At 42.4% G+C, this 21102-nt stretch overlaps 1 protein-coding gene across 3 annotated transcripts in view; it reads right to left on the bottom strand.

Moving 5' to 3' along the window:
* Positions 1–19975, bottom strand: part of LOC129839981 (egl nine homolog 1-like) — a 45896-nt gene extending 25921 nt beyond the window's left edge. For all 3 annotated transcript variants that reach the window (XR_008757140.1, XM_055907742.1, XM_055907743.1), the window contains exons 1-2: positions 18933–19975; positions 1003–1122 (exon numbers count right to left, since the gene is read on the bottom strand). Coding sequence is in view for 2 of the 3 variants with exons in the window: in XM_055907742.1 (XP_055763717.1) it covers positions 1003–1122; positions 18933–19724 (912 nt within the window). In the remaining variant the exon portion in view is untranslated. The remainder of the gene's footprint in view (positions 1–1002; positions 1123–18932) is intronic.
* Positions 19976–21102: the final 1127 nt, after the last annotated feature.

Below are 21102 nucleotides of genomic sequence, written 5' to 3'. Positions count from 1 at the left end.
CTGTAAATCATGCAGACTGTGTCCATTACATGTTTTCCGTCCCAATAGGACTCCGTAGTCAGCCATATCAGAAAGTGCTTTTGTCGTCACACCGTAGCATGTATGGTTGTCATATTAGAACAGCTTCAGATTCACAAAGTGTTGGTGTCCATCAGAGGCTGTCCTCATATGGACACCATACATATGGTGTGGAGTCAGTTACCTGATGACTCAAACGGAATTCTTCCGCTGCTCTATCGTTTACCTACATACTTCAGTCAGACTGCCATCGTTAAAGTCGTCTGTGGTGACGTCAAAATGAGGGGTGCTTTACAAAACAAAGTCATCAGTGATTGGATCATCTCTAACCAATCAGAGTATCAAAGCCAATGATACATTTTCAAAACGACGCTTTACCCACGTGTGTTCTGGCTCTGGCCCAACCCACTGGTTTCTGGAGCAAGGTATTAATCCATAGCGTGTCAGTACCTGTTTAGACACCCCCCTTTCCCCATCGATCAACACTTCTCCCTTCCGCATGAACTCATTTAGTGGGCTGGCTGGTGAACTTTGGAATTACACCCAGAAACTGAACTCTAAAGGGTGACTGGCATGGAATTTATTTAACTAGACAAGTCCATTAAGAACAAATTCTTATTTACAATGATGGCATGGAATTAACAGAGTCAATATACAAGGCCACAGTGTTGTTCCCAGCAGAGAAATGACATCATGGCATCTTTGATGAATAGGCCTTGTATAGGTCTACTGTTTTTTTTAAGGAACCAGAAAAATAAGGAACTCTTTTTTTTACTGGTTAGAATTTGACCAAAATATGTACTCTTTCCCACGCCATCGTCATCTTGTAATGAAAAATACTTCTTTACCCGGTGAAGTCTCCACAAACTGAGAATCAGTTTACAACCAGAAAAAGGCAAATTTGGGGTTAGTAGCAGAAAACATGTAAAAAATAAACTAAATATTGGACATCAATTTTGCTTTCAGTTCATTGTATTGACATACCTTAGCCTCCCAGTCTTTATTGAGATAGTAAATACACGTTACACATCTCCCATCGCCGTTCGGGTTATCCACGTGACGTACATACCCAGTCCCGTTGCCTGGGTAACAGGCCACCATGGCCTGAAAAAGAACATTAGAAGGACATGTTAGGAGGAAATATTTTGGGTAGCCATTTTGACAGTGTTGTAAAAGTTGTCACAAGATGAAAATGCTTCCCAACAGTAGACATACTTTCAACACCAATTTCTGAGATGTATATGCAAGTCAGCAATAAATTACACCGGTTGAGGATGATATTGCAAATGCAATTCATTTTTAAATACATTTTGTGACAATCATTACAATGCATTTCACAACAAATGATTAACGTATATCCAATTGTTTAAAGTGACCCCTTATAAACACGCTATTCTATGTCACTTCAGAATATTTCCTATTATGAAATTGTCATGTCATTTAAAAAGTCTCGTTGATTCATAATTGATAATACTGCTATTGAAATTCATATGTGCAAAAAAAGTATATACTAAATGATTCCCGTTCAATGCATGCTAACAAAAAAGAGAATCACAAACAAAAAGGGGAGCTTGTTAATCATAATTGCTGATATGTGAAAGACGAGGCAGAGAGGAGACTGACACGCTTGCTGGGCTGAATTGAAAGGAAAGAGGCTCATTGGAGTAGCCGAGTTGTTTTTGCTGTGTCATCGGTCTGGCCTTTTACTTCAAGTGTTAGAAAACAATTATTTATTATGTCGGTCTCTGGGTCACACGCACAAGTTGTTACGTAACAAACCGTGGGCGGGAAAAAAAGAAGCCAGCTGGATTATGTTTATACACAGATACATCCTCTTGATTTAATTTATTATAAATGGATACATCCTTTTGGTTCTCGGGTATTGCCATGGAACCGGGCCAAAGTGGAGGGACAAACACACACACATGTATTTTGCTCAGTCATTGGAGATGTATAGTACTTCCAAGGACATAGGCTACAATTGAGTAGTTGCAAAGTAGTATATTTTGTCAGACTTTATTTGGATAGTCCCATATAGATGATCTACATATCAACAGAGATGGCACTGTGCTCTGATATTGATTAATTCATTGTTAGGAAAGAGCTTGCAAAAAAGGCATTTCACTGTACTTGTGCATGTGACAATACAACTTAACTTGAAAGTACAGATGGTCAAACAAGGCAACAGTAAACACGAATGATGCCGCACGCTCAGGGATATGAGTCTCGCTCACCCATGCGATATCTCAGACACCACTGGCCCGATTTGTTCAATTACTGTAATTTTATAAATGACAGATCTCTGTGGCAAGATGCATCATTCACCCAAGTTTAATCAAAATCGCGCCAGTGGTGTCTGAGATATCGCATGGGTTAGCTAGACTCATATCCCTGAGCGTGTGTGACAAATTTCATATTGTTTTAGGTACTAGTCTGGAAAATATTGTGTTGAGAGACTTTTGTCTATAGATGCCACATTTGTTTTGAGTTGCATTTAAAGTGTTTTTCACAAAATTCTAAAGGGTGGAAAATCCCTGGGTCCCTGAGGCAAATTTTAACTAGCTTGTTAAAGCGCCACCATCTGGCCAATCAGTGTAATTTTGTAAATGCCGGATCTCTATGGCAAGACACATCATTCACGCAAGTTTTCATCAAAATCAGTCCAGTGGTGCCTGAGAAATCGTGTGTGACGAACAAACGTACTGACGGAAGGGGACTCATTTAGTCATGGGGGACAACTATCTGTTGATAAGCAATTGCTCGCTAAGGTTAAGATTAGGGCTAGGGTTAGTGGAAATGTTGTTGACAGTTATTGAACTGTCAACTACTGAACAACTACTGAACATCTACAAATCATACACAAACCATTTATTTTGGACTATCCAAATAAAGTGTTACCGTATATTTCATATCTAATCACAGAAACAGAAGACATTGATGCTACAAATCTGTTACCATTCAATTCCAAAGTAGGCAAACTGACAACACTCTGAATTCGACCTGCTTTCCAAACAATATCCCTGTCAAGTTCGTATAGCAAGTCCTCTTCAATTATGTTCTACAATAATCATAACTATGCTAAACTAATAACAGAATTCCGATAGGTCCTTAGACTGTCAACAAGGGCCAGAGTGTAATCCACCCCCCACCACCCCACAGGACTGTATGATACTATGACATGAGACTGCTTACACTGCCGTTTCCCCCCAGATCGCTGGGCTCTCTCTGTATGTGTTTATTTGTGACCTGGAAGGCCTTCTGATCTCTTTTCCATCTGTGGAGGAGGGAGGAGGACGGAGGGGTGAGATGAGGGGGACGGGAGGCTGTTAACCACCAGGATGTTCTGCACGTCTCCCGTTCACGCCGCTCCGCCAGGGTCATTTCCAGATGGTGGAAACCCCCTCGCCTTTTTATTTAAGAGAGGCCTGCACGCAAAAGAAAGGAAATCAAAGGGAGGAAAGGGGGTCGGAGGTCACGAAATAGGTCACCGGCGCTCTGGGTCAGACCTTGCGTCTAACTGGGATAGGCAGTGGTGATCATAATTGTGAGTTTGTGTGTGTGTGCTTGTCTGTGTGGAAACCATTAGGTGAAAAATCTGTTGATGTGCCCTTGAGCAAGGCACTTAACCCTAAATGCTCCTGTAAGTCACTCTGGATAAGAGCTTCGGCTAAATGACGTTACATTTTTGGGGGATAAATGCTTCGATCTCGCTGCGTTCGCCCTCGGATTCCGTAGAGTGATCTCCACGCTGCAGCCGGCAGTCAGTGACAGGCTACGCATGACAGATGCGTATTCCATAATTCCAACCATTAGTGCTGTGCAAGAGCCCCCATTGAGAGAGGACAGGTGAATGGAGAGAAGGGGGGGGTGAGGGGGTTGGCAGCCATACCGCCTTCATACAGACAGTGCCCATACTAAACCTAGGGTTGCAAAATTCCGGAAACTTTCAATAAATTCCCTGGTTTTCTAGAAATCCTGGTTGGAGGATTACGGATTTTCTGCTTATTCGCTCCTGAATCCGGAAAACCAGAGAATTGATTAAAAGTTCCAAGAACGTTGCAACCCTACACATACCTTATTATGACACAACAGCAGTCTACAAAACACAGGAAACATCTTCTACTGTAAGCACTTAATATGCATAACAAGACTGTTATGGGAGTTGAGGGTAATTTGGTAACTGGGACCTGAAATTTCTGCTCGTTACTTTATTTTCCAGATGTTTAATGAACGCTTCATGTTAATAAAGTTGGTGATCAGTTACATTTTCTTCCGCACTCCTGCAAGCAGACGTGAGAAAGCCAATGTATGCGTTATGGAATAGAAATGTATTGGAGCGAGGTACTCGCTTACTGTAGGCACAATGCATAAATGGGTCACAGCTTTGAACTGTATGAGGCCACACAAATGGAATAGGCTATATTGCACTTGTAGGCATTGCGCCCAATACACTTCCACACTCCAGTCTTGCACACTTGGAGTGAGTGTGTCTGTATCCGAGTGTAAATGTCTGCGTATTCCTGCGTTTGTGTGTCGTAAGTTGAGGGTGCCTGTGCATATTTCAGTGTTTCTGTGTAATTGCATGGTTCAACGTTTGAAAATGAGTCTGTGTGAATGCACCTCAGTGAGAGTGTGTCAGTGTGTGTGTGAGGATGGTCTGCTGCGCTCTCATCCTGCTCGATCTCCCACACACACCACCTCCAGAGTAGGTTTGAGTAGTATCCAGATTTTCATATCGTGATACCATCCTCCTCTCATTCCGGGATATTACCGGCATAGCTAAAAACGCAAGAAAAGCTAATTGGCCTTCTATTACCGGAATGCTAACAAAATTAGCACAAAAAAATAAAAATATATCATAGACACTGCTAATGAGTGAAAAACGAACAAACTAATTGCAAAGGGAAATCGAGCTCATAAAGTTACCGGAAGTCAAGGGAAACTGAGAAATTGTGCAAATGAACAAAGTTGTGATGCATGCTTTTCTGGAGGAAGAGCAGATGTGAACACTGAGCAGATGGGAGAAAAACAGAGGGGAAAAAATGCTGATAGGAAGCGCAGGGGGGAAAATGTAGCTGTGGATAACTCATCCAGAGTTTGTCTTCTGGCAGAAAGGCATTATAAGATATCTGATGGCAAACATTTAGTAGCGAATTACATACAAGCGTAACTTCATCGTCTCATGTGCGCCGCACAACTGAGACTCGCCGATATACATAGAACGCTATGGACTCACCGGCTCCTGCTGTGCTATTTAAAAATAAACACACAACCGGCTCATCTGTTCTGGGGAAATACGGTAAGCTTCATAATGTGACAGGTGAAATGAAGAACTCAAATCTGCTTTATCTCCTAACGTATAACACGAGTTGACTGCAGGTATTAACTTAAGGTAGGTACAAATATTCACATGTATTGGAAAAACTTAATAGAAATGGTTGACGGTATTGAAAAACCATCCTGTGGCTTTTTCCAATACCCCGGTATACCACAGGAGGTTGGTGGCACATTAATTGGGGAGGACTGGCTTGTGGTAATGGCTGGAGCGGAATTAGTGGAATTGTAACGGTTCTGTAACAACCAGACGCTGGGTGACGAGACGCAAGTACAGGGTGTGGATTTAATAATAAATTGGCATGAAACAAAACAAGAACAGCGTCTGGACAGGAGAAACATTAACATCAATGCTGACTCGGGAATGAAACTGAGGAAGTGACAAATATAGGGGAGGTAAATGACGTGATGGAGTCCAGGTGAGTCCCATCATTAAGCGCAGGTGAGCGTAACGATGGTGGCAGGTGTGCGTAATGAGTGAACTGGTGACCTCGAGCACTGGAGAGGGGGAGCGGGTGCAGACGTAGCAGTACCCCGTCCTCTAGGGGTGCCACCTGGCGTCCTACCTGGGCGAGCCCGACGAGCCGGCCGAGGCTTGGAAACTCTCGAGCCAGCTGAGGCATCCCCGATTGTGTTGGCAGCGGCACCCGGACCCAACGTCACCAACAAAAAATAAATAAATAACAAAAAAACTCTGCTTCCAATTGGGGAGTCAGGATTCTGTAACAACAGACGCTGGGCGCGAAAAGAAAGTACAGGGTGTGGATTTGGACAGGAGAAACATAACAACATCAATGCTGACTTGGTAAATGAGGTGATAAGAGTCCAGGTGAGTCCCATAATTAAGCACAGGTGCGCGTAACGATGGTGGCAGGTGTACGTAATGATGAGTGAACTGGTGACCTCGAGCACCTTTGAGGGGGAGCGGGAGCAGACGTGACAGGAATGGTATCAAATACATCAAATACATTCTTTCCATGTGCTTGATGCCATTCCATTTGTTGCGTTCCAGCCATTATTATGAGCCGTCCTCCCTTCAGCAGCCTCCACTGCAGTATACGGTATAAACGGAATACTGCCCAAGCCTACTCCAGGTTGAAGAGTGGCTGAACTGATCTAAACTCAGCGGTGGCTGTGTCGGCAGCTGGAGCCCATCCAGACAGGATTTATTTTAATGATCGCGCTACGTGCGGTGCGTGAGGCTGCCTGTCTGTCTCCTAGCTGGCTGCTGCTCCTCTAGTGGGGAGAAGAGCATCCAGGCCAGGCTCAACCGGTGTTGGAGTAAACACATTTGTTATGGTCAAAGGGAGGGAGGTTAGCGAGCCAATTTAGGATTGAGACGGGTCATGCACAACCCCCGCAGTTTACGTTTAATGAGTTACTGTCTGACACAGACACTTGGGGTTGTTTGAGATGGAGGACCTGAACTGCCTTCAAAGTGACCTTTTAAAGTGAGATTGACTTTCAAGTCGGTTGTGCACTGTTTTATGCCTTAAGCTGGATTTACATAAAGCAGCTGTTTTAAAAAGCAACTGTTTTCGCTCTTTCAATGCAACTTCACTAATAGACCTCCCGGGTGGCGCAGTGGTCTAGGGCACTGCATCGCAGTGCTAGCTGCGCCACCAGAGTCTCTGGGTTCGCGCCCAGGCTCTGTCGCAGCCGGCCGCAACCGGGAGGTCCGTGGGGCGACGCACAATTGGCATAGCGTCGTCCGGGTTAGGGAGGGTTTGGCCGGTAGGGATATCCTTGTCTCAGTATGTAAAATGTAATAAAATGTATGCACTCTACTGTAAGTCGCTCTGGATAAGAGCGTCTGCTAAATGACTAAAATGTAAATGTAAACAGGAAGCAACTCATCCACGTTTGAAATTGCATGCAATATCCAATTCAATCATAGTCGATAAATATGCTCTTCTTTACGGCAGTATTCTACAATGTAGGTCCTGGGGACCACCAAGGGTGTAGACATTTAAGTTCTATCCCAGAGCAAAACACACCACATTAAACTTATCGGGGGCGTGAATGTGCAAAAGCTGTGCGTCCCCAAGATCACGACCGAAGAGCATTGCACTACTGTAAGAATTTGTTACAACAAGTTGTGCCATCATATCAAAGCTTTCTGTGGAGCTGGAGACGAAAGTCGGTAGCCCCGCTCCAACCATTGGTAAAGCAATGTTATTTCAGAAGCACATGAGAACCCATTTGGACCAGGATTCATTTTGTTTTCACATACGAGCTGCAGCACAGTTAAGGAGTTCAAGCACTCATGGATCCAAAAAAAAGGACGTTGCTATGATGTGAACATTTCTTAAATAACCTCTCAAACAGAGGAACATAAAACTCTTATTTCCTGTCAGTTTCACAGACTGTACTGAGGGGGACTTTCCTCAGGGAGTCTACAGTGCCACTGTGAGTTCTGGGCGACTGGAGCAGCCTCGGTCTTCTGAATTAAAATAACGGGGCAAAACCGGCTCTCCTTAGCCTGTGCATCTCCACCGTAGAATGTAAATAGAGGCATTGGGCAGGTCATAGAGCTCCAGCACCGACCCACCACCAGGGAGGAAGTATAGGCTGCCAGACCCAGAGACACCAGGGTCGTACTCATTGGGGCACGCAACGGGAAACAATTTTTGCCACGAAAAATGAAAATGTGTGTTTCTTATTGGACGCTGACCCTGTTCTGTTTACATTCCCTAAATTGCTGTTTTAGCGCCCATTAGCCTTTATCTCCTTAGCCTGTGAGGGTCAACCCGTTGCATCGCTGCCTGTCCAAACAAGCCCCTAAATTAATCAATAGCGCTTCCTAGACAGGAGAAAAATGGCGAGAAAACTGCCAGGACTGGTTCAAACGACCCTAACGCAGCCTGTAACTCACCAAAGGCTTTTGGAATTGTTATGAGGCCTGAGTCAACCAGTACACACAACCAGGAGGAATTATGCCATAAGTTTCCCATTACCATGTGTGGACCACTGCATTTTGTAGGTCCCCATAAGTAAGATTCTTTAGGAAGCACAGGTGGATCCCAAATTTATACATTACATTTTACATTTTAGTAATTTAGCAGACGCTCTTATCCAGAGCGACTTACAGTAGAGTGCATACATTTTATTACATTTTTACATACTGAGACAAGGATATCCCTACCGGCCAAACCCTCCCTAACCCGGACGACGCTATGCCAATTGTGCGTCGCCCCACGGACGGATTGTGCGTCGCCCCACGGATTATACAATGGGCCATGTTAAGAGGAAAGGGATAGTGTACAATTATTTGCTAGTAACTTGAGCATTTCCTTATTGTCTAGTAGGTGCTAACATGCTATTGTGCTAATGGTCAGAGAAACCCAGTATGGCCCTGCTGCCTGTATCAGTGTCTGCAGGAAGTACTGCTTCGGCGCTTCTGGAAACATCCTGTTGTAGTGCACGGCCTTAGATGACACAGGGACCAGCTGCATTGAACTTTTGCCAATTTCCTTGAATGTGTACAAAAGTGTATCTGGTGTTGTGCATTTTCCAAATATCGCCTAGTATCTTCCATTTGTTGCCAACGGAATAAGTCTATCAATTGCAGTTGACACGTCCTTTGAAAAGTACACAGGAAAATCTCCTAAGCAATTTTAACACCCACAGTGTTCAAATAAACACCTTCAACATGTACATATAATTATCCGGAAAATCGTTAAATTAAAACTTTGAAAAGTGTTGATAAATGAACACATTTTAAAAGAAACAGTCCATCAATCAAGAACTTTAGCGTGTTAGGCTCCAGACACTTTGGGTGATCATGTATATTTAAAAATAGTGACAAGAGACAACACATAGATGTGCAATATTTGGGGGCAAATGAGTCAAAGCCTTGCAATCCCAGAAAGGGAACATTTTCTTATCCTTTAAGACCTTGACATAGTGCATTTGTGCAAAGTCCCAGGACTGCTGGAAAACAATCAATTAGGAAAAAATTATATATATATTTTTTGATTTGTTAGCGGATACGGCAGGTCCCAGGACCGCTGGAAAACAATCAATTAGGAAACAATAATATAAATATTTTTTGGATTTGTTAGCGGATACGGCAGGGGAGTCTGAATACCCATTGCACAATATCATGATCAGTCTGTTTACTTTCCTACTGTTTAGGCCTATCACCCGGAAAATGTTCAAATGAAACCTTCAGGCCTGGACACTACTCTGCATCTCATAAACTAATGACTGAGGCAAACGTCAAATTATTAGAGAAAATAAACAAGCCACTATTTAAGCTTGCAGGGCGGATTACTTCCTATCAAATTTCTCTTGAAAGCCATATCTGTACTCTAGGTAGAGGATTGTTTTGATTTAAGATCATACCATAGTGTTATTTCCAGTGTCGTATTGCTGTAATTTCATATTATTTTGAGATCTTGACACCAGATACCAATTCTAGTAACCACAAAAGCCAGGCTTTGCTTGTAATGAAATGTTGTGTTTGCATTCACCACGTCAACAACAGAACCAATCATTATAGATCGAAGATACATTACATCAAGACACTGAGCATGTTAACGGTTCCAAAAGCAACATTCTCAGAGTAGTTTACACGTTTTTGGTTTGGTTAGACACTCAAGACGTAAACTTCGTAGACCTTGAATCTGGGGCTTGCGTGACTAGGAAAGCAGAGCTGCACTGTTTTCCTTGGCAGACAAAGTTGAGCTTCACGAGTGCGTCTGTCTGTGTGTAGGGACTGATAAGGGAAGCCCTCCAATCTACAGTCCAAACGGTCACTGATCTATCAGGGGTCGTCCTTCCTCACAGCTGTGACAAAACAAACTCAGTCACCTTGCTAGTCAACAGGGTTCAGAGACACACACCCAAACAAAATGGCAGCTACATCAGTAACTGACACATCAGTGTATTTTTTTCTCTATTGGTCTAACAACTTAAAGAGGCTATATGTAGCATCTGCCCGGGGGTGCTCTTGAGCCAAAGGAGGTACCCTAAATGGACAGAAATAACCCATTGGACAGAGGCACATTTTCTCACAACCATGAGAAAAAGCATACATTGTTTCCTTAATACTATTAAATGGATGTGTGATTTCATAAAACAGGGAAATTAATTTATTAACGTATTATATGCATATGAAACATGCAGACAACATCCAAGCCAAAATTTGACTTAAAACAATGACAAAACTAAACTTCCATAGTGTATCTTTAAGGCAATTGTCCTCTAAAACACAACACAACCTTTTTGAGTATGGGCCCAAAGCTGGCGGTAAAGGGGCGTTCCTCGCATGCAGGAAATGTGACGGTCGTCCTGGCGATGGATGACTCAAATACAGCCTATCAGTAGCATTGGGTGCAGCCTGCCAGGAAGTCCCTGTTTAAAGAAATGGACTCTAGTTTTTATATCAGAGAGTTCAGGACAATAGAGAGAGAAGATACACAGCAGTTTGGCTGTGGAGGGGACTGCAATGAACCCCTGGCGAGAACCTATAGGGGCCACAACAGACGCAGCATACCTTGGTGAATTAGTCGTCTCGAGGGGGACAGATTGTGGAATGAAGTAAAGATAAACCATGAGAGTTTGGCAGTAGAGTACCATCAACAGCTGGTGAGAGAGGCGCAAGGGGCAGCTCCCAATACAACTCAATCGAAGGTATTCGAATTGCTTTGCATTGAATTATTTTCCATCGGTTTTGTAAAGATTGCATCACCTGTCAACCGGTTAACAGTACACACCAACTCTGTTCATAGAATGGTTAAGACTTCAAAGTTTGTCAAGAGATTAGGCTTAATGAGTGCATACTAGCAGCGTGGTTCAACTGGTGTGTGTGTGTGGATAGACTGGATGAATAACACAGTACTGTATTGTAACCCTAGTACAGTTCTGTCTGGTGGAGGGGTGAAGACTGATCTCACACACAAGTTTAGGTTGAGTTCCTGCCCGACTAGATGTGTACCAACGGTTGCGTGCCACATCTTTAACTGTGCAGTCGGGCATCAGATGGCTGTAGCATATGATGTGGTTAGCTTATATGTTAAATAGTAAGGTCTGGCATGCAATGAAGCAATAAAGTCGGGCAGGAACTCAATCATAAAGTAGGGAACGCATCGGAACCAACGATCAGTCCAACACCGTCTGTGGTCGACCATTGCTCACAGGTGTGTGCCGCACCCTCGCCGTTAGTTGGACGTGAGCGATTGGCTGTCATTCCCAGATTCATGTATAATCTTGTTCCGGGCGGACAAAGGGTAAAGAATAGTCAGTGGCCAGCCATCGCTGAATCTTTTCTGTTTTAGGCTTAACACATTTGACTGCCCCCTCCGTTCTTGACTTTTCCTAAATAAGTGTTAGAATGATTATCCCCGTTGCCCCTCCTTCTCCTGACAGTTGAAAGGGGGGAGATACCTAGTCAGTTGTACAACTGAATGCCTTCAACTGAAATGTGTCTTCCGCATTTAACCCAACTCCTCTGAATCCGAGTGGTGCGGGGGATTACCTTAATCAACATCTACATCTTCGGCGCCCGGGGAACAGCCTTGCTCAGGGGCAGAACGACAGATTTTTACCTCTTCACACCTTTCAGTTACTGGCACAACGCTCTAACTACTAGGCTACATGCCATGCCCATCATCTAATCACCCCAATAATTGACTCGAAACTAAACCTGAACTATACCGAAACTGATTTCACACAAATAACAGATTAAATAAATGAAGTAAAGTATAATGGGGAAAAAGGGGGTAAATGGGTTGATGAGCGAGGGAAAGCGAACAATGCATAATTATGCAATCACCAACTGTGAATATAGAACAGGACGGGCCATTCTATCGTATTGATCTGTTCTAATTATAATCTACAAAATGGTATGTACCCTATATCAGGGTTGGCAAGGGGAGAAATGTCACCGTGGACAATTTCTTCACTCCACTGTCAATGGCAGACACCGTGAACAAATTGAGGTGGGAGCTCGCTCCCTCCCTCTGCGCAAAATAAGGCACCTGTACAGGCGTTGTACTCCACAGTGGTGCTGAAGAATGACAAGGCTACGGGGACACAATAAAGAGAGAGCTGGAGACTATTACGCATTACTAAACAAAGGTACAGTGCATTCGGAAAGTATTCTGACTCCTTTTCCCACATTTTGTTACGTTACAGACATTCTAAAATAGATTAAACGGATTACACACAATACACCATAATGACAAAGCAAAAACATGTTTTTATAAACTTTTGCAAATGTAAAAAAAAAAAACCTGAAATAACACATTTACATAAGTATTCAGACCCTTTACTCAGTACTTAGTTGAAGAACCTTTGGCAGCGATTACAGCCTCAAGTCTTCTTGGGTATGACGCTACAAGCTTGGCACACCTGTATTTGGGGAGTTTCTCACATTCTTCTCTGCAGCTCTGTCAGGTTGGATGGGGAGCGTCGCTGCACAGCTATTTTTAGGTTTTGGCTGGGGCACTCAAGGACATTCAGAGGCTTGTCCTGAAGCCACTCGTGCATTGTCTTGGCTGTGTGCCTAGGGTCATTGTCCTGTTGGAAGGTGAACCTTCTCCCCAGTGTGAGGTTCTGAGCGCTCTGGAGCAGGTTTTCATCAAGGATCTCTCTGTACTTTGCTCCGTTCATCTTTACCTCGATCCTGACTAGTCTCCCAGTCCGCTAAAAAACATCCCCACAGCATGATGTTGTCACCACCATGCTTCACTGTAGGAATGGTGCCAGTTTTCCTCCAGATGTTGACGCTAGGCATTCAGGCCAAAGAGTTCAATCTTGGTTTCATCTGACCAGAAAATCTTGTTTCTCATAATCTGAGAGTCCTTTAGGTGCCTTTTGGCAAATTCCTTTTACTGAGAAGTGGCTTCCGTCTAGCAACTCTGCCATAAAGGCCTGATTGGTGGAGTGCTGCAGAGATGGTTGCCTTCCTGGAAGGTTCTTTCATCTCCACAGAGGAACTCTGGAGCTCTGTCAAAGTGAACATTGGGTTCTTGACCACCTCCCTAACCAAGGACGTTCTCCTCCGATTTCTCAGTTTGGTTGGGCAGCCAGCTCTAGGAAGAATCTTGGTGGTTCCAAAACTTCTTCCATTTAAAAATGATGGAGGGCACTGTTCTTGGGGACCTTTAATGATGCAGACATTTTTTGGTACCCATCCCCAGATCTGCACCTCGACACAATGCTGTCTCGGAGCTCTACGGACGATTCCTTTGACCTCATTTTAGGGTTTTTGTTCTGACATGTCAATTGTGGCACCTTATATAGACAGGTGTGTGCCTTTCCAAATCATGTCCAATCAATTGAATTTACCACAAGTGGACTGCAATCAAGTTGTAGAAACATCTCAAGGATGATCAATGGAAACAGGATGCACCTGAGTTCAATTTCGAGTCTCATAGCAAAGGGTCTGAATACTTACGTAAATAAGGTATCTGTTTTTTATTTTTAACACATTTGAAAACATTTCTAAAAACATGTTTTTGCTTTTCATTATGGGGTATTATGTGTAGATTGTTAAAGAATAGACACTGATCAAAAAAATAAAGGGAATACTTAAACAACACAATGTAACTCCAAGTCAATCACACTTCTGTGAAATCAAACTGTCCACTTAGGAAGCAACACTGATTGACAATAAATTTCACATGCTGTTGTGCAAATGGAATAGACAAAAGGTGGAAATTATAGGCAATTAGCAAGACACCCCCAATAAAGGTGGTGACCACAGACCACTTCTCAGTTCCTATGCTTCCTGGCTGATGTTTTGGTCACTTTTGAATGCTGGCGGTGCTTTCACTCTAGTGGTAGCATGAGACGGAGTCTACAACCCACACAAGTGGCTCAGGTAGTGCAGCTCATCCAGGATGGCACATCAATGCGAGCTGTGGCAAGAAGGTTTGCTGTGTCTGTCAGCGTAGTGTCCAGAGCATGGAGGCGCTACCAGGAGACAGGCCAGTACATCAGGAGACGTGGAGGAGGCCGTAGGAGGGAAACAACCCAGCAGCAGGACCGCTACCTCCGCCTTTGAGCAGGAGGAGCACTGCCAGAGCCCTGCAAAATGACCTCCAGCAGGCCACAAATGTGCACTTCAACTATGACAGACAAAATGAGGGGAAAAAATCCAGAAAATCACATTGTAGGATTTTTTATGAATTTATTTGCAAATTATGGTGGAAAATAAGTATTTGGTCAATAACAAAAGTTTATCTCAATACTTTGTTATATACCCTTTGTTGGCAATGACAGAGGTCAAACGTTTTCTGTAAGTCTTCACAAGGTTTTCACACACTGTTGCTGGTATTTTGGCCCATTCCTCCATGCAGATCTCCCCTAGAGCAGTGATGTTTTGGGGCTGTTGCTGGGCAACACGGACTTTCAACTCCCTCCAAAGATTTTCTATGGGGTTGAGATCTAGAGACTGGCTAGGCCACTCCAGGACCTTGAAATGCTTCTTACGAAGCCACTCCTTCGTTGCCCGGGCGGTGTGTTTGGGATCATTGTCATGCTGAAAGACCCAGCCACGTTTCATCTTCAATGCCCTTGCTGATGGAAGGAGGTTTTCACTCAAAATCTCACGATACATGGCCCCATTCATTCTTTCCTTTACACGGATCAGTCGTCCTGGTCCCTTTGCAGAAAAACAGCCCCAAAGCATGATGTTTCCACCCCCATGCTTCACAGTAGGTATGGTGTTCTTTGGATGCAACTCAGCAATCTTTGTCCTCTAAACACGACCAGTTGAGTTTTTACCAAAAAGTTATATTTTGGTTTCATCTGACCATATGACATTCTCCCAATCTTCTTCTGGATCATCCAAATGCTCTCTAGCAAACTTCAGACGGGCCTGGACATGTACTGGCTTAAGCAGGGGGACACGTCTGGCACTGCAGGATTTGAGTCCCTGGCGGCGTAGTGTGTTACTGATGGTAGGCTTTGTTACTTTGGTCCCAGCTCTCTGCAGGTCATTCACTAGGTCCCCCCGTGTGGTTCTGGGATTTTTGAGGTGAGATCTTGCGTGGAGCCCCAGATCGAGGGAGATAATCAGTGTTCTTGTATGTCTTCCATTTCCTAATAATTGCTGCCACAGTTGATTTCTTCAAACCAAGCTGCTTACCTATTGCAGATTCAGTCTTCCCAGCCTGGTGCAGGTCTACAATTTTGTTTCTGGTGTCCTTTGACAGCTCTTTGGTCTTGGCCATAGTGGAGTTTGGAGTGTGACTGTTTGAGGTTGTGGACAGGTGTCTTTTATACTGATAACAAGTTCAAACAGGTGCCATTAATACAGGTAACGAGTGGACAGAGAAGCCTCTTAAAGAAGAATTTACAGGTCTTTGAGAGCCAGAAATCTTGCTTGTTTGTAGGTGACCAAATACTTATTTTCCACCATAATTTGCAAATAAATTCATAAAAAATCCTACAATATGATTTTCTGGATTTTTTTTTCTCATTTTGTCTGTCATAGTTGAAGTGTACCTATGATGAAAATTACAGGCGTCTCTCATCTTTTTAAGTGGGAGAACTGGCACAATTGGTGGCTGACTAAAAACCCCACTGTATAGCATGCAGTAACATAAACTGAAAATGCTGTAGTGTTATTTGAAATAAAATAACAATCGGATTCTAATGTTGCCCAAGGCCTTCATAAACACAACCAAATAATGATTTGGTAGTGCTGTAGTCCCCCAAGCACATATGGCCAATAACTGCATGAGATCAAATCCCGCCACCACTTTCCTCATGAATAAACTGAAAAACATATGTTAGGACGACAGAGCTCCATTGTGTCCTTACAAAGAAAAAGGAGGTGGTGATGGAGGGAAAGAGAATCTGGACTCTTTAGTAATAGGGAATACCCCATTCTCTCTGTTTTTTGTCATATGACTCAAATATCCTAGCATATGGAAAGTAGCATATCTTAGTAATAGTTTAAGTCTTAATAAATGTATGTAATATTAAATGAATTAAACAATTTAATAATCACCAAGTTATTTTATTGTGAGTAACACAGATTTTTTTTGTTTCAAGCAGTAGTGTAAAGTACTTAAGTAAAAATACTTTAAAGTACTTCATATATTTTTTCTAGTGTAAATAGTCAAGTGTTGATCCCATGTTTCATGAGCTGAAATGAAACATTCCAGAGATGTTCCATACACGCAAAAAGCGTATTTCTCTTAAATGTTGTGCACAAATTTGTTCACATCCCTGTTAGCGAGCATTTCTCCTTTGCCAAGATAATCCTATGCCCTCCCAGGCCCACCTATGGCTGTACCCCTGCCCAGTCATGTGAAATCCATAGATTAGGGCCTAATGAATTTATTTAAATTGACTGATTTCCTTATATGAACTGTAACTCAGTAAAATCTTTGAAATTGTTGCATGTTGCTTTTATTTTTTTTGGTCAGTATATATTTTTGACAACTTTTACTTCAGTACATTCCTAAAGAAAAGAATGTACTTTTTACTCCATACATTTTCCCTGACACCCAAAAGTACTCGTTACATGTTGACAGGAAAATGGTACAATGTACGCACTTATCAAGAGAACATCCCTGGTCATCCCTACTGCCTCTGATCTGGCGGACTCACTAAACACAGATGCTTTGTTTGGAAAGAATGTCTGAGTGTTGGAGTGTGCCCCTGGCTATCCGTCAATAAAATAAATAAAACATGGACAATTGTGCTGTCTGGATTGCTCAATATAAGGAATTTGAAATGATTTACACTTTTACTTTTGATAATTAAGTATATTTTAGCAATTACATTTACTTTTGATACTTAAGTATATTCAAAACTTTGTAATTTACTGGGTGACTTTCACTTTTACTTGTGTCATTTTCTATTAAGGTATCTTTACTTTTTGTCAAGTATGACAATTGAGTACTTTTTCCACCACTGGAATGCAATGTGCACTATTCAATTATTATTTCCCCCCATTAAATTACTGTTACTTGACTGACAGTCGCAGAGACCTGACTGGGTACCAGCTGGAGAAGGGGGGGGCTTGTGAGCTCTCTGCAGGATGGGGGTGGTGTGTGTAGGCTCCTTAGTACGTTCAGAACTCTCGGTGTAAGGTGTGAGGTGTTGGACTGACAGACGTTCCTGTCCATATCAGGGCTACCTTCCGTATTTCCGTTCATACATTGCATTCGGAAAGTATTCAGACCCCTTGCCTTTTTCCACATTTTATTACGTTACAGCCTTATTCTAAAATGTACTAAATTAATGTTTTTCTTCATCAATCTACACCACAATACCCCATACTGACAAAGTGAAAACAGGTTTTTAGAAATTTATGCAAATGTATTAAAAATAAAAAACAGAAATACTTTATTTACATACGTATTCAGACCCTTTGCTATGAGACTTGAAATTGAACTCATCCTGTTAACATTGATCATCCTTGAGATGTTTCAACAACTTGATTGGAGTCCACCTGTGGTAAATTCAATTGATTGGACATGATTTAGAAAGGCACACACCTGTCTATATAAGGTTCCACAGTTAACCAGTTCATGTCAGAGCAAAAATGTCTGCAGCATTGAAGGTCCCCAAGAACATCATTTTTAAATGGAAGTTTGGAACTACCAACAATCTTCCTAGAGCTGGCCGCCCAGCCAAACTGAGGAATCGGGGGAGAAGGGCCTTGATCAGGGAGGTGACCAAGAACCTGATGGTCACTCTGACAGAACTCAAGAATTCCTCTGTGGAGATGGGAGAATCTTCCGGAAGGACAACCATCTCTGCAGCACTCCACCAATCAGGCCTTGTTGGAGTTTGCCAAAATGCAGGATCGAGGGAATGATGAACAGAGCAAAGTACAGAGAGGTCCTTGATGAAAACCTGTTCCAGAGCGCTCAGGACATCAGGCTGGGGTGAAGGTTCACCTTCCAACAGGACAACAACCCTAAGTACACAGCCAAGTCTCTGAATGTCCTTGAGTGACCCAGCCAGAGCCCGGACTTGAACCCGATCGAACATCTCTGGAGAGACCTGAAAGTAGCTGTGCAGCAACGCTCTCCATCCAAACTGACAGAGCCTGAGAGGATCTGCAGAGAAGAATGGGAGAAACTCCCCAAATACAGGTGTGCCAAAAACTTGTAGCATCATACCCAAGAAGACTCGAGGCTGTAATCACTGCCAAAGGTGTTTCAACAAAGTACTGAGTAAATGGTCTTAATACTCATGTAAATGTGATACTTCCGTTTTTTTTATACATTTGCAGATTGTAGATAGATGAGGGAAAAAACAATTTAATCAATTTTAGAATGTCTGTAAAGTAACAAAATGTGGAAAATGTCAAGTGGTCTGAATACTTTCCGAATGCACTGTATATGCTAATGCTTATTCATTATTATTTTAAGAATAGGCCTATCTGTTATTATAATATTATATGTATTATATATTCTTATAGTATAATTAATATGATACCATATTCATATTATAATTATTACGCATTTCAAAATATTGTATTATTGTTTTCAATATTATGATTATGTTGCTGCAAAAATAAATGTTTAAGACTTTCGTAACTTTTAAATATACCTACCTGGAGAAGATAAATAACAAGGTGCTACTCACTTTCAGTGTTTACTTACTTTCGTCCTTCCATTTATTCTGTAGTTTCCCAGTTTACCATTACAGTGTCGGACCATGTCATCCATGCGGCTCATGAGAAAGGCTATCTTCTCACAACCAGGTTCTCTTCCTTCAGTCCAGGTTATTTTGTCTCCTCGTATATCTTTAGTGGAGTCACTTCTTTGACTCACCAACTGCCCATCAGTAAATTTACCAGTCTTGTGGAGGGCTCTCACATCCTCCAGAATACTCAGTCCAGTCTCTTCTCCAAGAAAATTGTCAACAACACAAATGCCATGCTTATTCATACATGGAACAATATAGTCCATAGCCAGTTTTAGCGGGGGGGACATCGTTTGTCCGTTGGTCTTAGAGCTGAGTTTAATTCCTTCCCCAGTCTGCTTGCTGTCAGACACACTACCCGGGCGAGTTACTGAAGTGATCAAATCTTTCATTCTTTCGCCACCTGCAGGCGGATTTGAAAGCCCAGTGTTTGTGGTGCTCTGAGAAGCTGTTTTATTCTGTTGTTCTGTGCTTTTCTTTTTTAGCTGCGAGTCTTGTCCTCCTTTCGCAGTCCGTGCGGGCTGTTGTGTTGATTCGGGCTGTGGCTGACACTGAGGTTTCTCGGCCTCTTTACAAAACTGCTTGTGCTTCTTCCAGTCCGCTTTCTGGTGTTCTTTACTACAATAGAAAGAGTTCCGACACCGTCCACATTTAAGCAGGTTTTCCATCTTTCCACAAAGCTCACAAAACTGCTGGTCCCTGTCTAAATCGGTCCCGGCAGTCCTTTCCTTTACGCTCTCTCTCTCCATGCTTATACAAGAGCGAATGCCACTTTAAACCCAGGTCTTTTCACGCGCTTCTACCGTGCAAGTTAGAAGACTCCTGAAACATTACAAACGAAACTGGAGAGCGGGGGCATCCCAGGTATATCATTGAATCACGTGGTGACTTGCGCTCCTTTTGGGTTTCGTAGTAGATCAAATACTGTTTGTACGCGACATAACAAATTGTTTGACTCTTGTTTGCAGTGTGTCATTCTGGTCGAGTCGCATGGCGACGACGCACTGTACACCCCCCCCCCCCCCAACTTCACTCCACACGTAGCCCAAAGTAACACAATCTCCGACGTCAGCATAACGAGGGCATGGCCAACCGTTAAGGACCAAGGCCCATTCATAAGGTTGAAACAAAGCGTGCAGGTTTTTTTTCCGAATTCGTTGTTGTTTTTGTCATTCAAATTATTATTAACTATAACCACTCATTATTTTATATATTCTGTTAAAGTGGTTGTTTACATATGCATGTTATGTTTACCACTTATGAATGCGTTTCTAAGTTATGAATGTGTTATGAAGTCCTTAGGTACATTTCATGACTTGATGTTCCCAATATTCTTCTCATCATTAAATAGAACGTGTTTCGCTCAGCAATGAAGCTCTGTTAATTTGCAATATATCTTTCATCAAATGTACCTTTTATACTAGGATAAAGAGTGAACTTAGCCAAACATTTTTAAAAAACTATATTCAGAGTTGATTAAAAAAAATATGATGCTCCATTATAAATATAATATCATAATAATCATAAACCATAAATACCTGGACTGTAATAATAAGAAACAGCAACACCTTATCAAAACTGTTGACAACAATTCACTACCCATTGATGTTTGACTCATTCACTGAAAATAGATACTGGCAAAAGGTCATGTTCCTTTACCTAGAAATTCATCTGCACCAGCAGCATATAATAAATGAGGTTTAATATTAAACCGAGTTGAACACCTGCTTGGTAAATACTGGCACTCTTACAGGAACTGTTGGAACTGAGTCCAGCTGCACGTACACAGTTGGCTTCAGTCTTTTTAGAGAGGAGGACCTCATAACACTCGACCTTTACCTCTCCTGAAGAAGAAGGCATGAATCTGTTTCATTGTAAAAACAAGGAAGACCAACCTGCGACCTTACTGTCTCTGTGCAGGGTTATAATAAACTATTCATTTTTTTATTTTTTTATTTCACCTTTATTTAACCAGGTAGGCAAGTTGAGAACAAGTTCTCATTTACAATTGCGACCTGGCCAAGATAAAGCAAAGCAGTTCGACACATACAACAACAACACAGAGTTACACATGGAGTAAAACAAACATACAGTCAATAATACAGTAGAAAAATAAGTCTATATACA

Source organism: Salvelinus fontinalis, chromosome 40 (assembly GCF_029448725.1).
Source record: "Salvelinus fontinalis isolate EN_2023a chromosome 40, ASM2944872v1, whole genome shotgun sequence".
NCBI classification, from domain to species: Eukaryota; Metazoa; Chordata; class Actinopteri; order Salmoniformes; family Salmonidae; genus Salvelinus; species Salvelinus fontinalis.
Note: the sequence above shows the minus strand (reverse complement) of the source record. Positions and strands in the feature narration are given on the sequence as shown.